At 60.6% G+C, this 20,436-nt stretch overlaps 1 protein-coding gene across 7 annotated transcripts in view; it reads left to right on the forward strand.

The window, feature by feature from the left end:
- ARHGEF11 (Rho guanine nucleotide exchange factor 11) overlaps window positions 1-20,436 on the forward strand; it is a 39,772-nt gene that overhangs the window by 14,808 nt on the left and 4,528 nt on the right. For 2 of the 7 annotated variants that reach the window (XM_059718836.1, XM_059718842.1), the window contains exons 2-33: window positions 2,185-2,217; window positions 2,926-2,940; window positions 3,318-3,409; window positions 4,030-4,128; window positions 6,083-6,132; window positions 6,217-6,274; window positions 7,157-7,338; window positions 7,501-7,572; window positions 7,967-8,086; window positions 8,604-8,700; window positions 9,047-9,123; window positions 10,046-10,183; window positions 10,428-10,502; window positions 11,183-11,284; window positions 11,844-11,942; window positions 12,547-12,589; window positions 13,112-13,208; window positions 13,331-13,453; window positions 13,692-13,715; window positions 14,321-14,465; window positions 15,257-15,356; window positions 16,400-16,429; window positions 16,803-16,929; window positions 17,040-17,219; window positions 17,339-17,386; window positions 17,473-17,660; window positions 17,971-18,117; window positions 18,567-18,646; window positions 18,915-19,040; window positions 19,249-19,366; window positions 19,730-19,908; window positions 20,000-20,075. In XM_059718836.1, coding sequence (XP_059574819.1) covers window positions 2,185-2,217; window positions 2,926-2,940; window positions 3,318-3,409; window positions 4,030-4,128; window positions 6,083-6,132; window positions 6,217-6,274; window positions 7,157-7,338; window positions 7,501-7,572; window positions 7,967-8,086; window positions 8,604-8,700; window positions 9,047-9,123; window positions 10,046-10,183; window positions 10,428-10,502; window positions 11,183-11,284; window positions 11,844-11,942; window positions 12,547-12,589; window positions 13,112-13,208; window positions 13,331-13,453; window positions 13,692-13,715; window positions 14,321-14,465; window positions 15,257-15,356; window positions 16,400-16,429; window positions 16,803-16,929; window positions 17,040-17,219; window positions 17,339-17,386; window positions 17,473-17,660; window positions 17,971-18,117; window positions 18,567-18,646; window positions 18,915-19,040; window positions 19,249-19,366; window positions 19,730-19,908; window positions 20,000-20,075 — 3,140 coding nt within the window. The remainder of the gene's footprint in view (window positions 1-2,184; window positions 2,218-2,925; window positions 2,941-3,317; window positions 3,410-4,029; window positions 4,129-6,082; window positions 6,133-6,216; window positions 6,275-7,156; window positions 7,339-7,500; window positions 7,573-7,966; window positions 8,087-8,603; window positions 8,701-9,046; window positions 9,124-10,045; window positions 10,184-10,427; window positions 10,503-11,182; window positions 11,285-11,843; window positions 11,943-12,546; window positions 12,590-13,111; window positions 13,209-13,330; window positions 13,454-13,691; window positions 13,716-14,320; window positions 14,466-15,256; window positions 15,357-16,399; window positions 16,430-16,802; window positions 16,930-17,039; window positions 17,220-17,338; window positions 17,387-17,472; window positions 17,661-17,970; window positions 18,118-18,566; window positions 18,647-18,914; window positions 19,041-19,248; window positions 19,367-19,729; window positions 19,909-19,999; window positions 20,076-20,436) is intronic. The other 5 variants (XM_059718838.1, XM_059718840.1, XM_059718837.1 and 2 more) reach the window with 5 other exon arrangements.

A 20,436-nucleotide genomic window follows, 5' to 3' on the forward strand; every position in this document is an offset into this window, starting at 1 on the left:
CCGGCTGCTGGGGCGTGTCGGGCTGAGCCTGCGGCTGCTTCTCCAGCCAGCTCTGCGGCCACCCTCCCAGCCTAGTGATCCGCCTCGTTTGGCTTCTCTGCTGATGAGAAATTACTTGGAATCAAAACAGCAGCACTCCCTGTGCACCCCCACGGCACCCTCAAAATGCCACCCCTGTAATTAGGACCCCATGCTCTCGCCACCCAAATACGGGCATCTTGGGGGGGAGGGGGAACCGAGGCGTGCATGTGCAGACCTAACCCGTGAGGCCTGATCGGCCAACTCTGCCCCTTATCTGCATTTCCTTGCACCTCACAGCAGCAGGCATGGGATCATCTTCCAGGAAGGCCTTGCAGACCTGTCGGGGGGGGGACACAGTTTACCCGCCAGCTTGGCCTTGGAGGAGCTGTCCATTCACTTGTTGTGACCCCCGCTGCAGATGCCTTCGTGCCAGTAGAGCAGTGCCCCCAACTAGCCAAGATGCTTCCTGCTGGGGGATTGCAACGGGCACCTTTGCATCCACTCGAGATGCTTGTGCTGCTTGATTCCAGGTGAGCTGGAAGCCACCAGCTCTTCCAGCAAGCAGCCCAGGCCTCCGCAGCCTTGGAGCAGGAGTACTTCTCTGCACTGATACATCAGCGAAGGGGTCAAGGTACCTGGTGCCCTGGCTGAGTTACAGCGGAGCCTGGGGTGACCCAGGGGACCTTAGACTTGTTCGAGTCTCCAGGGTGCACAAGTGTTTGGCAGTGCCCTTCATCCAGTGGGGAACAGGAGCAATAACACAGGCTGGATGAAGTGAGCCAGGAGGATGTCAAGGGGTGCACTGATAAGACAGCCGGGACCCCACGGTTTAGTAGCATCTGGTCGGAGAACACTGGATCTCGGTGCTGAGGCTGGGCTCTGCGGGTGGGGAGGCAGTACCCATGCTTGTATGTCAGGTCAGTGGCTGATGAGATAGTTTGTCTTAGAGGGAGGCCTTGTGGGGAACTGGCGAGGAGAGGATCTGGTGCAGGGGGCACTGGGTGTACTGGGGGAACTGCTCTAGCAGACACCCGCACAGCCCAGGGCTCTCTGAGCAAGAACAGTGACCCACGGGCAGCTTCTCCGCTGGTCTGCACCCATGGACACACAGTAAATGGCCACAGGACTCTTGTCTCAGATAAGGCTGGCATGGGACAGGCAGGCGCTCGGTTCTTTCCCACTGCCTGCTTTGAGCAGCAGGTGCGGTGGGCCAGGCTGTCCCCAGACTCCCTGGTATTATCAGGCTGCCGCGCTCCCATGGGAAGGCCTCGGCTTTGCCAGCTGGGGCTGCATGTGTGTGTGTGTCTGCACACGCCAACAGCTGGAAGGCTCTTGCAGGACAGCTGGGGCTTCCACAGCTCCATATAGCTGCCCTCTCCATTCGGTTAGTGCCCCGGGAGCATCATGCTGCGTTCCCCCGCCCACCTCCATTGCTCAGGGCGTGCGGTGGTGAGGCCTCACTCTTGTCACTGCTCTGCTGCTGAGCTGGTGCCTGGGGTAACTTCAAGCCAGGGTATCAGCCGCACAGACTGCCTCGCTACCCGGCCAGCCTGGTCCTCGCACAGCCCTGGCCCCTAGGTTCCTTTCCACCTGCTGCAAGGAGCTCGGAGAAGCTGCTTTGGAGATGCAGGGTTTTGAGGCTTTTTGGAGAGCTCAGGAGGGCTTTGGCCCTGATCCAGCATGTGCTTAACTTCAACGGGCCAGTGACTCAGCAGCACTCCTTGCCACCTGTTAACCTGCACCGCGTTGCTGCAGGATTGGGGTCTCACGATGATCTGAAGGCAGCTGGACGCGTTGGGCTGCCAGGTGCAGCGAGCGTGGTGGGGGCAGTTCCTCGCAGATGTGCATCTGGGTCCCGTTGTGCCTGGCAGCAGGGGCCAGGGCTGAGGGTTCCCCTTGCACTCGGGAAGGAGCTGCCTGGCCAGGGCCCTGGCTCCTCTGCCCCTGTTTGGGTCCTGTGGGGAGGGGTAGAGCAGAGAGGCGCTCGGGCTCCAAACCTTGCTCCCCTTCCCCTGGTGCGCCGGCAGCTGCAGCGCCTGCTCACATCTGCCTCTTGATGCCTTTATCTCCTCTCTCCCCCCTCCCACCCCACAATGCTGACCTTGGGATCTTGCACCGTCCTTGTCTTGGGTGTCCATTTCTGTCGTCCCTCCTGGGCAACAGACCAGCCAGTAAAAAGCACCCTCACCTGCCCAGGTAAGAGGGGTCCGGGGAAAAGCAGGGGTGTGGGGGGCAGGGCCATTTCCTTGTGTCCCCGCCGGCTGTGTTGGAGACTGGGTTTTCAAAGGGAAGCAGATCATTTCAAAGGGCATTTGTGTCACCGTGAGCTTCCCGTGTCCCTCAGCCCTGGGTTGGAGGGCAGGCTGGCTGCCAGGGGGAGATTACATCTAGGCCCTGGGTGCAGGATGAGACTGAGTGGCACAGAGGGAGGCAGCAGGCTTTCAGGTCTAGGCCCGGCACTGCAGGCCAAGAGCCCGTCTTGTGTGCATGCCCTGTCTGGGAGCTGCAGCTTGAGTTGGCATCACCTCTCAGCTGCCGGCATCAGCGCTCCCTGCAGCCTTTGCTCTGGCCAGCTCTGTTGTGGGAAGGCGGCCTCGGTCCAAGGAGCAATTCCAGGTGCTGGCTGTGTGGTCCCCTGCACAGGCGAGGTTGTTGGGACTTGGTTGCTTCTGGACAGGGCCTGACTGCGCATAACACCCCCCACCCCCGCCCCAGGAGCCCTTGCTGAGAGAGCCAGCATGGGGCCGAGCTCCCTTCTTGCCCCCAGACTTGGCCAGTCCCTGCAGGGCACTGGACTAGGATAGAAAAGGTTGGGGCGGGAAGGGCAGGGGGGTGAAAGTAACTGTCCGTTGTCTGTCTGTCTTTCTCTCATCCATTCCTCGCTGCTTCGTGTTCTTCCATCAGCCCCATTGCAGCCTGGTAAGCTCTGGTGCCGGGCGTCCGGTTGGCGTGTGTATGTGTGTGTGTATCTGTTTGTCACTCTCGCTGTGCTTACACCGTGGACCCCGCATCGCTTCTCCCCCCGCTCATCCCTCCCATACTCACAGACCTCGGTGGCTCCATGTCGTGGCACGGGGGGTGCCCGATGCTGTCCCAAGGCCTGGGCCGGGGTACTCCTGGTGCCCAGCCTTGCTCCGATCTGGGGAAGCGCGCAGCCTGTGCTCACTTTCAGTCTACCGCAGGCTGGTGTTGCGGTTTGCCACTTCCTGTGTGAGGTGAGGGTGTCTCGAGCAAGCGGAAGGAGAGCCCCGTTCATCACGGGCCCTCTGTGATGACGTGCATCTTGCCCCCTCCAGGTTGAGCAGCCTGTCTTCTCTGGGAGATTCGGCTCCAGAACGCAGGTCTCCCGGCCATCACCGCCAGCCGTCCGACTCCACCGAAACAACAGGTAACTTCTGCCTGCCTGCTGTCCCCACGGGTTGGGGCTCTAAACATATCATCCCGGGTTTTTACCACCCTGTCAGCCTGTCCCCGGGGAGTCCTGTCTCTGTGACTCTCCCGTGAGGTGAGGTGGGGCAGTGCTATCACTCCTGGGGAGCCTAGAGGCAAAGTGCCATGACCAAGGCCATTTAGGGAGCCTGTGCAAGAGGAGGGGCCCTAATTGGGTCTCCAGCCTGATGCCCTGCCCCAGACCCTGTCTGGGGACCCCTTGTGCAAAAGGGTGCCCCTGGCTGTTGACGGGTACCAGGTCATTCAGGCCGGGTTATCGACAGTGGCTGGATGTGACACTAGACCCAGCACTGTTAGCTGCAGACACCAGCCATGCTTGGGTAGCCCTTTGGCCTGTTCTTACCAGGAGCTGAAGTTTTCATGGGAGTGGGTGTCACCAGGCCTCACTCGTGTTGCATGTGCCTGTGTGCACAGTGTGGGGAGAAACAAATCCCGTCTCACAGCAGATCCCCCCCAGCTCCAGTGACCCCAGCCCACCAGGACGCTGTACCGTGGGCCAACACGGAGCATGGCTTTAACTCCGTGCTCCCTTGCTTTTCCTTCCCCCTGCACTCACAGGCTTGGTCCAGCGCTGTGTCATCATCCAGAAGGACGAGCATGGCTTCGGCTTCACAGTCAGTGGGGACCGGATTGTCCTGGTGCAGAGTGTGCGGCCAGGTGAGTGCCGCCCACGTCCCTCTTGCCTCTTTGGGGCAGAGACGCTTGCGTGCAGCTGGGGCTCCCCTCGTTTGCTCTGACCCCATGATGGGTGGGAAGAGTGTGTGGTCTGTTGGATGAGATCGGGAGCCTCTGGCGTGTGGTGGGTAGGTGGGAGGTTGGGGTGAGGAGGGCAGGGTTGATGGGTGCAAATAAGGTCGTTTGTGGGGGATGGCTCTGGAACAGAGCTTCCTATATCCCCACTAGTCCAGGCTGGGAGTTGCCCATAATTGTCTGCTCCCCAGCACAGCAGCTGAGTTCCCATCCCCACCCCCCACTTCTCTGCCCTGCAGGCAGCGACAGGTTAACTGCGCCGTGCTGCCCGCCGGTTATATAATCGCAGCAAGCTGCTGACGGGGGGGGGGGGGGGGGGGGGGGGGGGGGGGGGCGGGGAATTCCCTGTGCAGCCCTCGGCAAACACCAATTCAGCAGCTTTTGGACCCGGCGGCTTTTGCTCCTGGCTGTGCGGGGGGGTGGGGCTGGTGCTCTTCGTTTTGCTGTCTAATGGCTTTGCAGGGTGGCAGGGCTTTGATTCGCCGTTTAAATACACAATGAGCCGCTGTTATTGCCAAATGACCCCCCCCCGATGACGTGCAGGCCGGGGAGAATTCAGTTGTGTGGAGGGGCATGGACAGAGCTCCTGTAGGTTTGGGAAGGGCCAGTCCTGCCTCTGCTTGGAGCCTGGCCCTGCCTGCTTGCAGCCAGCATCTGGGGCCTGGACCAGGCATTTAATAAAAGAAGCCTCCTTTCCTCTCACTGTGGGCAGTCACTTCCCTGAACCATGCATGGCTGCAGCTTGCGGCCTCTCTGCAGTGCCCCCCATGGCCACTCTGGGCTCAAGCAGCACCAGTGTATCGGAGCCACTGGAGCCTGAGTTATCCCATGCTCTTTCCACCTTTGGCCTCTTTATTCCTCTCCAATTTTCTCCATCTGGAGCTTCCCCTCGCAGAAACAGGTCTCTTGGGTTCGGCTTTCGCGAAGGAGGATTCTTCAGTGCAGCTAAACCTTAACAGCTTCATTGAAGAAAGGGGGTGTGAATATTGTTGCTGGTGGTGATTGGGTCCGAGGAAGAGCTTTCTCCACCCAGAGGGAATTGAGGGCTGAAACAGACCCACGAGAGATTCAGGGGATCTCCATGCTCAGAAGCTTTTCAGCGCAGGGTGGATGCGTGCATGGCCGGGATGGTTTGGTGAGGGCCGGAGGCTGGACAAGATGGATTTGGGCCCTGCCAGCCCTGTTTCTCTGGTGCTTGGGCTCCGCTCTTGAAACCGGATCCATGCGGGTCCTGTTCTGGCGCCTGCCTGAACACAGGCAGGTGCTTCCTGTCAGTGCTCTTTGGGATCAGGGGGCTTCTGTAAGGATACGCGGCCTTTGGACAATGCTCTGGGGCTTCTGACTGTGGCTCTGCATGTCATGTCTCTGCTCCTTGCTGAGCAGCCCCATGGACTGAATAATGGCCTTGTGGGAACCAGGGCTGGCTGCCTCAGGTGCTTTGGTTTCCAGCTGCATTGGGAGCAAGCGCTGGGTTGTTTGCTTTGCGCTCACCTCTATCCCATGGTGCTGGGCAGTGGTTGGTGGGGCACAGCCCCTCCAAGCAGGTCAGTGGCTTCTTTTCCCTCTCCGGTTTGGGGTCACCTTGAAGTTTGCAGGATCAGGGCCGTGTTGGACCAGGTGCTGATAGCACAGTGCCATCTCCCATGGAGGGAGTGTTGCATGCAACTGTGAAGCAGACTAGCACTGACCTGGGAGGGACCCAGTTGCATCTACTGCATGTTACAGAGCTGGACCTCCTTTCTTTTGCTGACCCCTGAGTTGCAGACTCTGCCAACCCCAGCGACTGGAACTGTCACGCTGTTCCCTGCAGCCCCCTCCCAGCTGGCAGGACAGGCCTGACTCTGTGCTCGTTGCCTTGCAGGAGGAGCAGCCATGAGGGCGGGTGTGCAGGAAGGGGACCGCATTGTCAAGGTGAGCACGACCTCCCAGTCCCATCATCCCCGGGCTGACACCCCCGGGGCCATGGGCCTCGCTCATGCCTCTCTCCTGTCCCAGGTGAACGGCACAATGGTAACAAACAGCTCGCACCTCGAAGTGGTGAAGCTCATCAAATGTGAGTGGGGTAATGGGGGGCAGGCCGATGGAGCTGTGTACCCCCTGGGTTGGTGGTTCGAGTCCAGCCCTGGGTGCTAGCAACAGGAGGCTGTTGGCTGGTGTGAGCCACCAGGGCTGGCTCTGGGCAGGCAGGGGGCTTGTCATGGATATGTAGGGACAGGGTAGACAGATGGAGCTCCCTGCTGCCCTCCAGAGCAAAGGGACCCTCCAGGGTGGCAGAGAATGAGCAGAGGGTGGCCGTGGCTGTGCCGTCTCCCCATGCACCTGCACTTCAGGCTAAGCCTTGGAGCCAGGATGCATAGGCTATAATCTCAGCTCTCCCACTGAGCTGCTACATGACCTTGGGGTGAATCGCTTCCTATTTCCCTGCCTCCAAGTCCCTGCCCACTCCTGGCCCACCTTATCTCCTGGACCACGTGTTCTTATCTCCTACCGCCAGCCTGGGACTCGCAGCACTAGCTCCAATCTTGCCTGGGGCCTGCAGGCACTCTGACAGTGGCAGTAAGCAGTCGTCATGCTGCTGGGAACGTGTGCTTCAGGGCCCCAGCACAGAAGCAATCCTGGCCACATGGCAGCTTCTGTGGGTAGCCGGCTCCTCAGACTGCCGTGAGCATGGCCACAGCCCTCGTCTGCTAGCCATCGTGTTAGCAAGCTGCTGGTCTGCTCCTGGGGAGAGACAGTGAAGCCCTGTAGCATGGGAGAGCTGGGTCAAGGGGCAAGATCCCTGACCTGGAGCTGGATGCCCCTGCTCCACCCCCACAGGCATCCCTTTGGCCTTGGATTTAGCCTACAGCCCTGCCACGCTGGTGGGGCACAGAAGGATCTCCCATTCTCAGCCATCTCATCACTGCACTGTCCTTGTCTTGCTCCTCTTCCCCAGCCGGCGCCTACGTCGCACTGACCCTCCTAGGCTCCCCTCCCTCCTCAGTGGGACTCTCCAACTCCCAGCAAGACGCCAGCTCGTCAGGGGCTCCCCGGGTCATGCCCACACACCCCCCACCGCCTCCCCCGCCGCCGCCGTTACCTCCGCCCCAGCGCATCACTGGACCCAAGCCACTGCAGGTAACCACGGGCCAAGGAGGGAGCGGGAAGGGGGTGTTGCTAGCCTGCTACACCCTGCCTGTGCTACCCTGCTCTGGGCCTTGCAGAGGAGAGGATGGGAAGGGGAAAGCAGAGCTCCGCCTGTCTCAGTCCTATTTGACTGGTGCCCATTCTGAATTGCAGGACCCAGAGGTCCAGAAGCACGCAACCCAGATCCTCCGGAACATGCTACGACAGGAGGAGGCTGAGTTACAGGTACGATGGCACTTCCCCAAGGCCCGGGCGCGATGGGCGGGTGTCTCCTCCAATGTCGTGCTTGCCGCAGCCCAGCTTTGGGGTCCATCTCTGCTTGTAACCCCATCCCCAGCCTGCTGCACCTGATCAGACATTTGTGCCATCGCTCCCGGGCTCCTGCATCTGTCTGTGGCTTGGCTGGGGGTTCGGAGGATGAGCCACTGCAAGCGGCTGCTTTTGTGGCGCGTGGGCTATGGGGCTGTAATTCCTTCCTCCCAACCCTGCCACTGTTGCCAGCCCCATGCCCTCACTCAGCGAAGCTCTCTCAGGCCACTGAGCAGAGCTCCCCACTGCCTGCGCGGTCGCACACTCTCCTCACGCGTCCATGGCCCACTCCTCTTTGTCTCCTGCCCAGCGCTTCTGCGAGGTGTACAGCCGGCGCCCAGCCACCGGGCTGGAGGGTCAGATCGAGGGCGCCCGCCGCCGGGTCAGCCAGCTGCAGCTCAAGATCCTCCAGGAAACTGGCAGCTTGGTGGTAGGCAGCAGCGGGCAATGGACAGAGCACTATGATTTTGCATTCAACCCCCCCAGTACATGCTGAAGTGGGAGCAGAGCCAGGACTGCTCCCCAGGGTCCCAGCTGCTGCCCCCCGCCATCCCTTCTGCTTTCCCTGTGGGGTCTTCTTGGTGTCGCTGGCTTTGTGCCTCCTGAGGTGGGTGAGGCTTGGTTCTGTGGTATCCATGGGTTCAGGAGCTGCCTGTGAACAGCTGCAGGACCAGATGCCTCTCCTGGTCCTGCGATTAAGTCTCCAGAGGGCATCGCAGCTGGCTGAGTATTAGGCTGAAGGCCAGGCTGGCTGCAGGAAGGAGGGCACCAGTTCAGCCAGGCTGCTCTGTTCTCTTGGGTGGTGACCCATGCTCTGGGCCCCTGCCAGGGTCTGCTCCCTGCTTGCTGTGTGCAGCTTCCTTCCCTCGAGGGGCCTGAAATCAGAGAAGTAGTTTTGCTATCAAGGGTGGCGCCCACCCACTTTGCCCCTTTTTCCCCACCGGCAGGGCGGGAACGATGGGATGACCCAGTGCGTCCTCTCGCTGCAGGACTGTGTACGGCTGAGCAGCGACCCGGGCTCCGTGGGGCTCCAGGTCACAGAAGGTGAGTAGAGGGTGCCTGGATGGGTGTCAGCTGCTGCCTCCATAGCATGCATCCTCTCACTGGCTACCAGTGTTTCTCCCAGGTGTCAGGGCCAGGCAGGCAGGAAGGGGAGACTGTGGATTCAGGAGTCCAGGGTCCCAGTCCCTACCCAGGATTCTCATGAGCCAGAGCCGCTTCTTGATGGTGGGAGCCTGTCTTCCTCCCCTTGGGCCCAGAGCTGGAGTCCAGCTGGGGCTGCGTGAGCCCAGGCCCCCTACCGTCAGCCCAGCTCTCTAGTCTCCACCAGTCCTCAAGCACCCAACTCTCATCTTCCATTGCCTCTGCTCATGTGTCGTCTCCTTTCTAGGCCGCCTCTCCCTGGACTCTCAGGATGGCGACAGTGGCTTGGACTCTGGCACGGAGCGGTTCCCCTCGGTGAGCGAGGTGAGGGCCATGCTGCCGGGGGGGGGTCACAGCTCCGTGGCTAAAGTCTCTGAGTTTGTGCCTTGGGTTTTGTAAGCCAACCTGGTTTCCCCTGCACACACATGCAGCCCTCGCGTGGAGGCTGGCAGTCCCCTGAGGAGCAGGACCCTGGGAAAATGGACGTGTCCTTTGGAATTGGTGCAACTGGGGGCAGTTCATGGACCTGGAAATGCCTCCCCAGGATGGGCCAGCTGGGTCCTGGCTCTGCAGGGCAGAGCTGAGGGGATTTGGGTGCTTTGGCTCTGCCTCTCTTCCCTTGGATGTGCTGGACAACTCTGAGCATAGCTCCAACTCAGAGTTTCCCAGGCTCCTTGTGCTCATGTGGCATCGCTGCCATGTCCCAGGGATGCCTTCAGTTACTGACTTGCATCCCTGGCTCCTCTCAGCATCATGCTCTCAGAGGAGCCAAGCTCTGCTTCCCCAGTCAGTGCAGGTCCTCTGTGATTTGGGTGCATTGGAAAGCCTCACTCTTGTCTGGGCATTTGCAAGTGGCCCCAAACTCCACCCTGGGGTTACAGAGCAGTCAAGCCCAGCAAGCAGCAGAGGCCAGAGGGCGAAGCCTGCTGGGCACCGCTTATGGGGGGAGTAGAGGTGGAAGGAGGTTTGAAAGAGGGTGCCTGGCACAGAGGCATGGGGGAAACCCCCAAGTGTGGAGAGACAGCAATGAAGATAGTCCAGGAGCTGAGTTGGCACCAATTGGACTGTCTGTCCAATTGATGCCAGTACTTTTACACTGGGTTAGTCTGGAGGAGGGGTCCTGCAATAGTAGTGGGGCAGGGAGCAGGACGGGGAGGCCTTCATTTCGGACCAGCTGAGTCATCCTCCGGCACCTGCCCCCTTCCTGACCACGCCGTCGCCCCCTTGATGCTCTCATCCCGAGCAGATCTCCCTGAACCGCAACTCAGTCCTGTCCGACCCCGGCCTCGACAGCCCGCGCACGTCTCCCATCATCACCTCCAAGATGTTCCAGCACCACCGCCGCCAGGGCTCAGATACGCCCTTCGCGCCCTCCACAGAGCAGGTGGGACTAGGGCAGAGGCACGGGGGAGCGCGCTCCCTTCTCCTGCTCTGCCAGGTGGGCCTGGGTCAGGCCAGCTGCCGGAGATGAGCTGGGCGACTGGGGAGGGCGTTCTGTGCCCTCCGGGTCATGCCTGGCCCTCATGACCCATGGTGGCACCATGCTGAGTGGCAATGTGAGATGCCCTCCCCTCTGGACCACCAAATGGGACAACTGCCTGGTCTCATCCTGCTTCTGTCTCCTCCAGGGCTCAGACCGGACACTGCGGCCTCTCATCATTGGCCCTGAGGAGGATTATGACCCAGGCTATTTCAACAATGAGGTAGCGGCTCCCGAGACATTCCCACCCCCATGTTCTGTCCCAGCAGCTGCTCAGGGGTAGCAAAATGTGTTCGCAGATCCCACCTCCTGCCCCCCGTGTTGGTGGTTAGGCACCCTGCCGGCAGCCCTGCAGACACAAGCAGAGATCTGTGGTTGCCTCTGCAGCAGAGGCAACAGACACCAGGGCCTCATCTTGGCTAGGGGAACCAGCCTGTGCTGAGCTCTGCCATGCTGCAGCTAACCGCTGCCAGCTGTCCAACTGGTGGGGCAGTCTAGCGATCGAGGGCAGCTGCCTCATGCACTTGTCCTCTGCATTGACCCTGGTGCCTCCGCCATGTCTCAGCACATTACTCTGCGTGTGCTGCCATCTCATACGAGGCCTTGCAATCAGGAAAGAGAGTTCTTGACTCCCCCGTAGCCCTTATCTGCTTTGGGTAGTGCCCCAATGGCAGGCCAGGGTAGGCAGAGCTGCTACGATCACCCCAGGGTTGGCTAGGCTGGGACGGTTGTGGCTGGAGTGCCTCCCACTGGGCTCTGAGCTGCGGCAGCATCACCAGCAGAGGGAGGAAGAAGCTGGGGATTTGGCATGCCGCAACACAGGGGAGCCCCTTCCTGGGGCTGGCTGTGTGCCTCAGGCCTCTTGCCAGCTCAAGAGTCTTTCTCTTCCCTCTCCCCTCATAGTGTGACAGCCTCTTTCAGGACCTGGGGAAGCTGAAATCCCGGCCGGCTCACTTGGGGGTTTTCCTGCGGTACATCTTCTCCCAGGCGGATCCCAGCCCCCTGGTGAGAGAGGGGATCACCCTGGCCAGCCCCTCTGGCTGCTGCTGACCTGCCCCAGGTCACGGGAGGTTGTGGCAATGGCCCTGCTGGTCCCTACAACAATAGTTGTGGGTGGGGGGGTGACTCCTGGCTGGATCTTCCCCAGAGGACTGCTCTGTTCAGGGCAGGGGAATTCCCACCTTGGGGCCAAATGGTGGGACCACTCCAGCTGATGGCAGCGCTGGGCTGGGGGCCCAGCTTGGTAGGCAGGGCAGTGCATTTCCCACCCTTTCCTTGTGGCCCACGGTGGGGGCATTGATGCCAACACTACTCTCATCTGCAACCCCGGGCACACTTGTTTGCGTTGCTGCTAAGCAGTGGAGACCTCCCAGTGTGGGGCCAGTGCTTGGCCTGCCTTGAGGGTCCACAGGGCCACACAGGTGGGGCAGGGTAGTAGCATAGTGTGGGATGTCTGTGCCAGTGCGACAGCCCTCCAGCCCCTGCCACGGTCTCTGCGCGCTTCTCCTTCCTTCCTCCTAACCCACCTCACTCTTGTCTGTGCCCTGCTCCTCCTGCCCCGCAGCTCTTCTACTTGTGTGCCGACGTCTGCCAGAAGATGAACCTCAAGGAGTCCCGCACACTGGGCAAAGATATCTGGAACATCTTCTTGGAGAAGAACGCGGTGAGGGTGGGAGTTGAGCAATGCCTACCTGGAGCTCCCCTCCTGCGGGGAAAGGCAGGGGCAGCCTGGAAATGGCCCTGAGTTGTCCTGCCTTGAGCATCCCATGGACTGTACAGACACAGGCTTCAGCAAGGGAATAGCATGGGTAGCAATGAGAAGGGCTGACACAAGTGGCAGCTGCTTCTGTCACTGAGCTTGCTGTCTCTGGGCAAAGACCCAGGTAGCAACCTCACTTTGGCTGAGTGACCCAGGCTTGCCAAGGTCCCCATCCCCTGGGGTTTCTTCCAGCTACCCAAGGTTTTTAGCCGGTTGCTTAACAGAGACGGTAGCTGATGGGGATCTGTTCCTCATGGGTGAAATTCTGAGCCAATTCCCTGCTGAGGGGCAGTCGCACGGGCTTGCCCTGAAATCCTGTTCCCTGTGCTCATCCCCTCTGGCCTGGGCGCAGCCTGGCTCCGGGAGTAGCTTGGGCAGGATCCTGCCCGGTCGCAGATGCGAGCAGTGGAAGGCACTGCCTGTTGGCTGCATAGGTAACTGTGATTCAGTAACAGTGGGGTCCAGATGAGCAGACATGACTGGTTTGTTTGTTTTTTAAACTCCACAGGCACTGAGGGTGAAGGTGGCCGATTCGCTGTTGCTGGAAATAGGTGAGAGTCTGTTGGCCTGTGTGCAAGATGCACGCTCCTTGGCTATGCTTCCCCTTTGGTGCAGCACTGGGAGGTGGGCTATCTGCACAGCAAGTCTTGCAGATATCTCCCCCTCCCTTTCCTATTGCCCCCACCCCCAAGCGGGGAAGTGTCTTGTGATAAGATAAGGTGGCAGGATGCCTAGGTGCTGTGACTTACCTGGGGACGTGATTTCAGTTGTGCCCATCAGGGTCTGTAAAGGGGGCTGACATTTGGGGTGGGAGCTGGTGGTGAATAAAGGCCCTAACCAAGCCCTGGTGCCAAGTGCTGCGTAGTCAGAGCAAGACAGCCCATGGCTCCAAGCTACTGAATGTCCCCAGTGCAGCAGGGGCTAGCCCCCAGGGGTTGGTCAGCAGGCTTGGTGGCAGGCTGTGTGCTTCCCTGGAGCAGCTGTCGTACGCGGCCATCTCTGCACCCCCCACACCATCGAGGGATAGCAAGTCACGGGCACACCTCTCTCTTCCCTGCCCTTGCCGGCTGCAGAGTCTCGCCTGCGAAACGGGGAGGACATCAGGAGCACCCTGTCCGAAGCCCAAGACACGGTGATGCCTGAGATCCAAGAGCAGATCCAGGACTACAGGTAACCGTGCTGCCCGCCCTCCTGCTGCTGCCTGGGGGCTAGCTTGTCCCAGCATCCCATGCCCCCTCCAGTGCCTGCATCGCAGAGGCTCTCAGCCCTGACCTACGCTCATCTGTCCCTAGGACAAAGCGCACCATGGGGCTGGGGAGCCTGTACGGCGAGAACGACCTGATAGACCTGGACGGGGACCCCCAGAGGGAGCGGCAGGTGGCAGAGAAACAGATCACCCAGCTGGGTGACATCCTGTGAGTGCCCCGCAGCAGCCAGGCCACATCCCCGGGGTCATGGTCTGGGCCCTGAGTGGGGTGGGACTGGAATTTGCTGTCGGCCTGGGTTCGGGGGAAAGTGGGCATGTGAACAAGGTGGGGGGTGGGCAGTCCACCTGCTCCCACGTGCCTGCTCTGGGGTGGGCTGGATCAGGCAACAAAGGCTTGTTCCCAGGTGCCGCCTCTTCTCACCCCCTGTCCTTCCTTCTCACCCCAGGTCGAAGTACGAGGATGATAGGAGGTGAGTGGCTTCAGAGCCGGTGACCATGTGCACAGATGTGGCAGGGCAGCACAGAGGTTTCCGTGCTCAGGGGCACTGGCAAAAGCCACCTGCTTCCACCACTGGGTCCCAGCCTCCCTGCCAAGGCTGCAGCCCCCCACGTGCCCCAGATTTGGCAGCAGAATCACTTTGCTCCCCCCCATGCTGGAGTCCTGCTGGGGCATCAACACAGTGCAGAACAGACAACGTGCTTTCCTGCTTCCCTGGTGGGAGAGTTGGCTGTATGTTTGACCCCCTTGATACTGAACCTGCTTACCTGAGTACGACTGGCTCGTGCGGGCAGAAGCTGCCAGGTCCAGGCCCCAGCTCACCCTGTAGCACCTTGACATGTCTACAAGGACTCTCCTGTTGGCAGGCACAAAGCCTTGGGTGGCTTTTGACAGGGGTTATAAACAGCGTCCCTCGAGCAGCCTGGGCATAGCTGCACCAACAGGGCCTCTAATCCTGTATCCAGCACTGCTCGGGCCCTGTCCTCTGCCACAGCTGACCCCCATGGTGCAGGCAATGGCCCCCCTGCGAGCATGGCCCTGGGTCCAAGCTGCAGCATGTGGCTCCTTCTCTTGCAGTTCCCCCATGGCCTTTGCCCTCCGCACCTACGTGACCCACGCAGGCATCCGTGGGTCAGAACCTCGTCCTGCCAGCACCAGCGAGAAGTCCCAGGCCCTCCCAGACAAGGACAAGTGGCTGCCCTTCTTCCCCAAGACAAAGAAGGTGGGTGAGGCGCCATCTCCCCAGGCCCAGCTCATTGCGATGCTCTCCAGTGGTCTCCCTGAGCCCCAGCTGTCCTGGCACATACATCTGTAGCTGCTTGAGCTGGGCCAGGGGCTGAGCACCCCTCAGGCATCCCCTTGCAGTAGTCAGGCTCTGGCTGAGGGTCTGATATCCTACCCTGGAGAAAAGGATGTTTCCTGGGGCTTCTGTTCCTGGAAGATCCAGTTCAGACTCTTCCCAGCTCCCTAGCACGTGGGCTGGGATCTCCTACCAGCCACAGGCAGGGCATGAACGCAGCCCCGTGGTGTAACCAGCTTGGAGGGTAAAGACGCTGCTTGGGGGTAGTGACGCGCGCGCGCGCGCGTGTGTGTGTGTGTGTGTGTGTGTGTGTACATGTTACACTGGGCTTCTTCCATGAGAACTGGGGGGGTGTGCACGCGCACTGCTGCCCCCTGCTGGGTGGAACCAGGATGGTGTATCCTAGGCCCTATACAGCTAACTGGGGAGTCTCCTTTAGCTCAAATATTAGCAGCTTGAGGTTCCCAAGCATCCAGGGCCTGTCCTAATGCCGGAGGGGGAGCATCATGACTGATAGAGTGGGACCGGCTAGTCTTCCTTTCCTGTCCCCTTGTGTCAGATTTTGTTCCCAGGGCACATGGCAGCACATTAGTGAGTTGCCTGGGGCTGTGGAGTGAGTCAGTAGTACATCATGGGCTAGGGAGTGGACCTGGGCTCTGGCCTGGCCCCTGGATGCTGGCCGATGCTGCTCTAATGCCTGCCTTGTGTGTCAGCAGAGCAGTGGCACGAAGAAGGACAAGGACACGATGGAGGACAAGAAGCGCAACCCCATCCTCAAGTACATTGGGAAGCCCAAGAGCTCCTCCCAGAGCAGTGAGTGCAGGGGCCATGGGGCAGCTTGGGGGGCAGGGGGGACCTGCAGGAAGGTCCGTGGGGCAGCCATGTTCTCCTTGGGAGTTGCTCCCTCGCCGGTGGCCTTTGGCAGGGTGTCCCACTGTTGGAGCCAGTGCAGCCCCTCGGCTCAGGGCTGTCCCTCTTGCCACCTGGCTGCAAGTGGATCCAGGTTTGGGAGTCCAAGGCCTTGTCCGTGTTGGGGTCCAGCTGTGGTGCAAGCCCCGCATCTAGCTGGGGCCTTGTGCTGATCTCGGAGTGATGTGTGCCACTGCAGGCATTGATCTCTGTGACCCAAAGTTCCTGGGTCTGGAGTCTGTCTGTGCTGTGAGGCGGGGTCCCAGACCTCCCCATTGCAGAGCCCACATCTGCCCAAGGCCTCTCCACCTACCTTCAGCCTTTCCCCGCTTGCTGGAGGCTGCAGCAAAACCCTTCAGGCTTCCCAGCCAGGACAGATGTACGATTTCTCCCTCACCTGCACTCCTCTTCACCTGAATTCAGTCACGTGCTCTCCCCTGAAACATGCTCCCCCCCCAATGAGCACAGTGTCTGCAGCCAGTGCCAAGTTCTGCAAGCCCAGCTGCAGTCTTGCTCCTCCCTACTGAGCCGGGGCCTGGCACCAGCACTGGTTCCCTCTGCTCCGTGCAGCATCAGCTGGGAGGCTCCTGGTCTCCAATGCCTGTGACCACCAAGACCAGTGGGAAGGAGGAGGCTGGGGCAGGAGTGTACCTCTGGGGGTGGTCTTAGATAAAACCAAGCAGGTTGTATGCGAAGGCACAGTTGCTTTTGCACAGAAATTGGAGACTGGGATAAGACGCCCCCTGAGAAGTGTGTCAGTGTCCAGTGCTACCTGCAGCTGCCAGGCTGCCCAGATGGCAGGTCCCTGGGGTGGGGGGGAAGCATGTGCGTCCCCCATCACTGCTCTCCCTCCATCTCCTTTGCGTTCTCATGCCACAGCCTGCACCCTCCTCTTCAGTTGCCAGAGCACCGGGCCAACTTGACATCTCATTTTTTTTTCCTTTCAGCATTTCATGTCCCCTTGTCCCCTGTTGAAGGTAAAAGGCCTCTTTTATTTTACGTTGCATTTCGCCTCATTTCGATTCCTTTCCTCTGTTGCTCTATCAGCGGGGCCCTTCCCTTGAGGGCTCTGACCATGGGGTGGGCACCGGGACAGGCAGCGTGGCAGGGCCCCAGGTTCAGCTCCTGGCTCTGCAGGGGGAAGCATGGGGGAAGGGTGGGGTTGCTGTTTTGGGGGAGGGGAGCTGCAGTGCTACCCTGAACCCCAAAAGCACCCCCAGCTTCAGCTGGCTTCAGACCAAACAGGGGGGCCTTCCCCCACCCTGGTGCAGCTGTCAGAGGGGCTGGGCTGCTGCAGCGTGCAAAGGGGTTCATGAGTCTGGTGTCCTGAGGGTCCCTGTGTCCCTCCAGTCAAACCTGGCAATGTGAGGAACATCATCCAGCACTTTGAGAACAACCAGCATTACGAGTCGCAGGAGCCCGGCATGCAGCGCCTCTCCACTGGCAGCTTCCCCGAGGACCTGCTGGAAACCGACAGGTAGGGGGGCTTGGTGCTGCAGCCGCGGGGTGCAGCGTGGCCATGCACTGGCTTCGGGTGCCCCTGAGTTCCTGCCACCTGGACGAGCTCGACTCGCTTCTCCGATGCAGCTCTAGGTTGGAAGTGAAGCTGGGCCGCTCGGAGAGCCTGAAGGGCCGGGAGGAGATGAAGAAATCACGCAAGGCTGAGAATGTGCCGCGCTCCCGGAGCGACGTGGACATGGACGCGGCGGCAGAGGCAACACGGCTACATCAGTCAGCTTCATCTTCCGCCTCCAGCTTGTCAACGAGGTAGGAGCCCACGGGTGAGAGGGGGGCCCGTGTGATGTGTGGCTCCCTCAGGGAGCCCCTGGCTGTGCTATGCAGTACAGTATGTCAGCCAACGTCAAGCCACTCCTGTCTCTTCTCAGATCACTGGAAAACCCCACGCCTCCCTACACGCCCAAGATGGGGCGCAGGTGAGTGCTGTTGCCTGTGGCCAGGGCAGGGCTCTGGGCCCAAGCCAGGGGCTGACCCCCTCCACCCCTCTCTGCCGTCCTCCCAGGAGTATTGAGTCCCCCAACCTGGGCTTTGGCACGGACTCCTTCCTGCCCCACCTCCTCGAGGATGATCTGGGCCAGCTCTCGGACCTGGAGCCCGAGCTGGACACACAGAACTGGCAGCATACAATGGGGCGGGAGGTCACAGCCTACCTGACACAGAAAGAGATCGACCGGCAGGAGGTGATCAATGGTGAGGAGTCCTCGGCACCTGGCGGGATCCCGAGGCCCAGAGGCTGCCCTGGGGGAACACCAAGCTGGCTGCAAGGGGCTGTTTGGCCAGGAGGGTGTGTGGCAGATGGATCAGGTGGGGGAACCACAAGCAGGCAAATAGGACAAGGCACGGGGGAAAGTCGGGCTGGAAATTGCAGCCATAAGGGCAGGGTCTGACCACCGTTTTGCATAGCTGAGGGGGCAGTTTGCTGTAGGCCAGGAAGAGTCCCCAGGGGAGCCTGAAACACTGGCTCGTGCCTGACCCCTTCTTTCTCCCACCCTCGGAACAGAGCTCTTTGCCACAGAGGCGTCTCACCTGCGCATCCTCCGGGTCCTGGATGTCCTCTTCTACCAGCGGCTGAAGAAGGAGAGCCTGTTGTCACGGGAGGAGCTGGCACTGCTCTTCCCCAACCTCCCAGACCTCATCGAAATCCACAGTAAGACCCTGCGCACCTGGGCTCCCTGCCAGGCACCCTAGGGGCATGTGGGGAGCAGCAGTGTAGGTGGAGCATGGGGCCCAAGGGTCACGTTGCAGCACCTTGGCTGCTGCCTTGGCGTTCTCATTCCCTTCCCCACCCCCAGCTCCTCCAGAAGCTGAGGCTGGAAGCAGCTCATTGCATGAATGATCCTGCCCCAAGGCCATCCACCAGTCACTAAGCCGAGGGCCCACAGGCCCCAGGGTCTGATAGGGTAGGGGGAGGAGGTTGCAGGAGTGTGGTGAAGCCACAAGTAATGCAGGCTGTATAACCTCATGGTGGGGACGTGACCCCAGTGCCCTGGATCTACAAGGGGCATTTGGAGCCCTAGAAGCAGAGAGGCCTTTCCCTTGGCAGCGTCGCCTGCCCTGCTCCCTGGTAACGTGCTGCTCCGATCCCCTCCTGTCCAGATTCGCTCTGTGAGTCCATGAAGAAGCTGCGGGAAGAAGGACCAATCATCAAAGAGATCGGGGACCTCATGCTGTCCCAGGTGAGCTGGGCAGTAAGGGCAACAGGCTTCTGGCCCCGGGGTAGAAAGGGTGCAGGAAACGGGGCACCTTTCAGCCTGCAGGCAGGGGCGCTTGTTTGTCAGCAAGACTGAGTTGGGCATTCATGTGGCTATGGACAACAAGAGTGATGAGCTCTTGGAGGGAGCGGTGGCCTCACAGCTGTGTGTTCCCCCCGCGCTGCTGTATGTCCCACATCTGGAGCCACAATGACACAACAGGTGCCTGAACCCACTCCATCCCCCTCCGCAGTTCGATGGGCCAGCACGCGAGGAAATCCAGCAGGTCGCAGCCGACTTCTGCGCTTACCAGTCCATCGCCCTGGAGCTGATCAAAACCAAGCAGCGCAAGGAGACCCGCTTCCAGATCTTCATGCAGGTATCTCCTCCCCACCCCCCGAGCGGTTTCTCTCACACACATCAGTTCTCATGGAAGGAGCCCAGTGTAACATGTACACACAGACACATCACCCAGACCAAGGGCTACCAGCACAGAGCATCTACCCCCTCCTGACTTGGTGTGTCTGCCATCTCTCTGCTTCCCCGGGAGTCCTGCTTCCTCTGACTGCCTCTTTGCCCTGCCCCAGGAAGCCGAGAGCAACCCACAGTGCCGCCGGCTGCAGCTCAAGGACCTGATCATCTCTGAGATGCAGCGTCTGACCAAGTACCCGCTGCTGTTGGAGAATGTCCTCAAGCACACGGAGGGTATGGGGTGGCATGGAGGGCAGGGGGATGCCTGAGCCCCACTCAGGTTTCTTGCTTAGCTCAATACATCCCGGCAGAGAGACCTTCAGGGGCTGGGCTGTGGGAGGCAAAGTCCCGCCTCATCTCTGGGGGGAGCAAATAGGGTCTATAAAGCCATTGCAGAGGAGGGCACCCTAGTGCCTTTGGTGTACAAGGGGCAGCTAGAGCCCCCCTGTTGGCTGCAGGGCCGCAGACCAGGCTGGGTGCAGGACAAAGTGCAGGCCTGATCCCAGGCCCTGGCTCTGGGAGCCATTTGATTGTATGGGAGTGTTGAACCCCACCATGCCATATGCACTCCCCTTCTGACCACCCCCTCACCTCCAGGCGGGACCCCAGAGCATGAGAAGCTGAGCCGTGCCCGGGACCAGTGCCGGGAGATCTTGCGACACGTGAACGAGGCGGTGAAGCGGGCAGAGAACCGGCATCGGCTGGAGGCCTACCAGAAGCGCCTGGATGCCACCTCGCTGGAACGCACCAGCAACCCGCTGGCAGCCGAGTTCAAGGTAGCGCCCGCTATGGGGGCAGGATGGGACAGGCTTGGCTCTGACCCTGCCCCCCCTGGGGAGAGCTGAGCATGGGCTTTTGCCCCCACAGAACCTGGACCTCACGTCCCGCCGCATGATCCACGAGGGGCCCCTGAGCTGGCGTGTCAGCAAGGACAAGACTGTGGGTACGTACCCACCCGCAGCCGAGAGCACAGACCAGCACTGCCCCCATCCCCCTGGGTCCATGCAGGCTCCTGCAGAGCCCCTGAGACAAAGGAAAGGGGGAGCATGGGGAAAGAGCCACAGGTATGACAGGGAGGAAGTTTTCCCTCCTGCCCATTTGTGGGGGCTCGTCTCTGCAGCCAGCCCAAAACGGGGCCTGCAGTCCAGCCCCGCCTGAGATCCATGGCCCTCTGATTCCCCTGACCCTCAGAGCCCAGCTCCCGCAGCCTGAGCTTGAGGGCAGAGGCGGCTCCTTTCGCAGCCGGTGTCAGGAGGCTTTTATCCACTATGCACCACTGCTCCACAGACGCCCCAATTCCAGGC

This window comes from Alligator mississippiensis, chromosome 15, assembly GCF_030867095.1.
Source record: "Alligator mississippiensis isolate rAllMis1 chromosome 15, rAllMis1, whole genome shotgun sequence".
In the NCBI taxonomy this organism is placed as follows: Eukaryota; Metazoa; Chordata; order Crocodylia; family Alligatoridae; genus Alligator; species Alligator mississippiensis.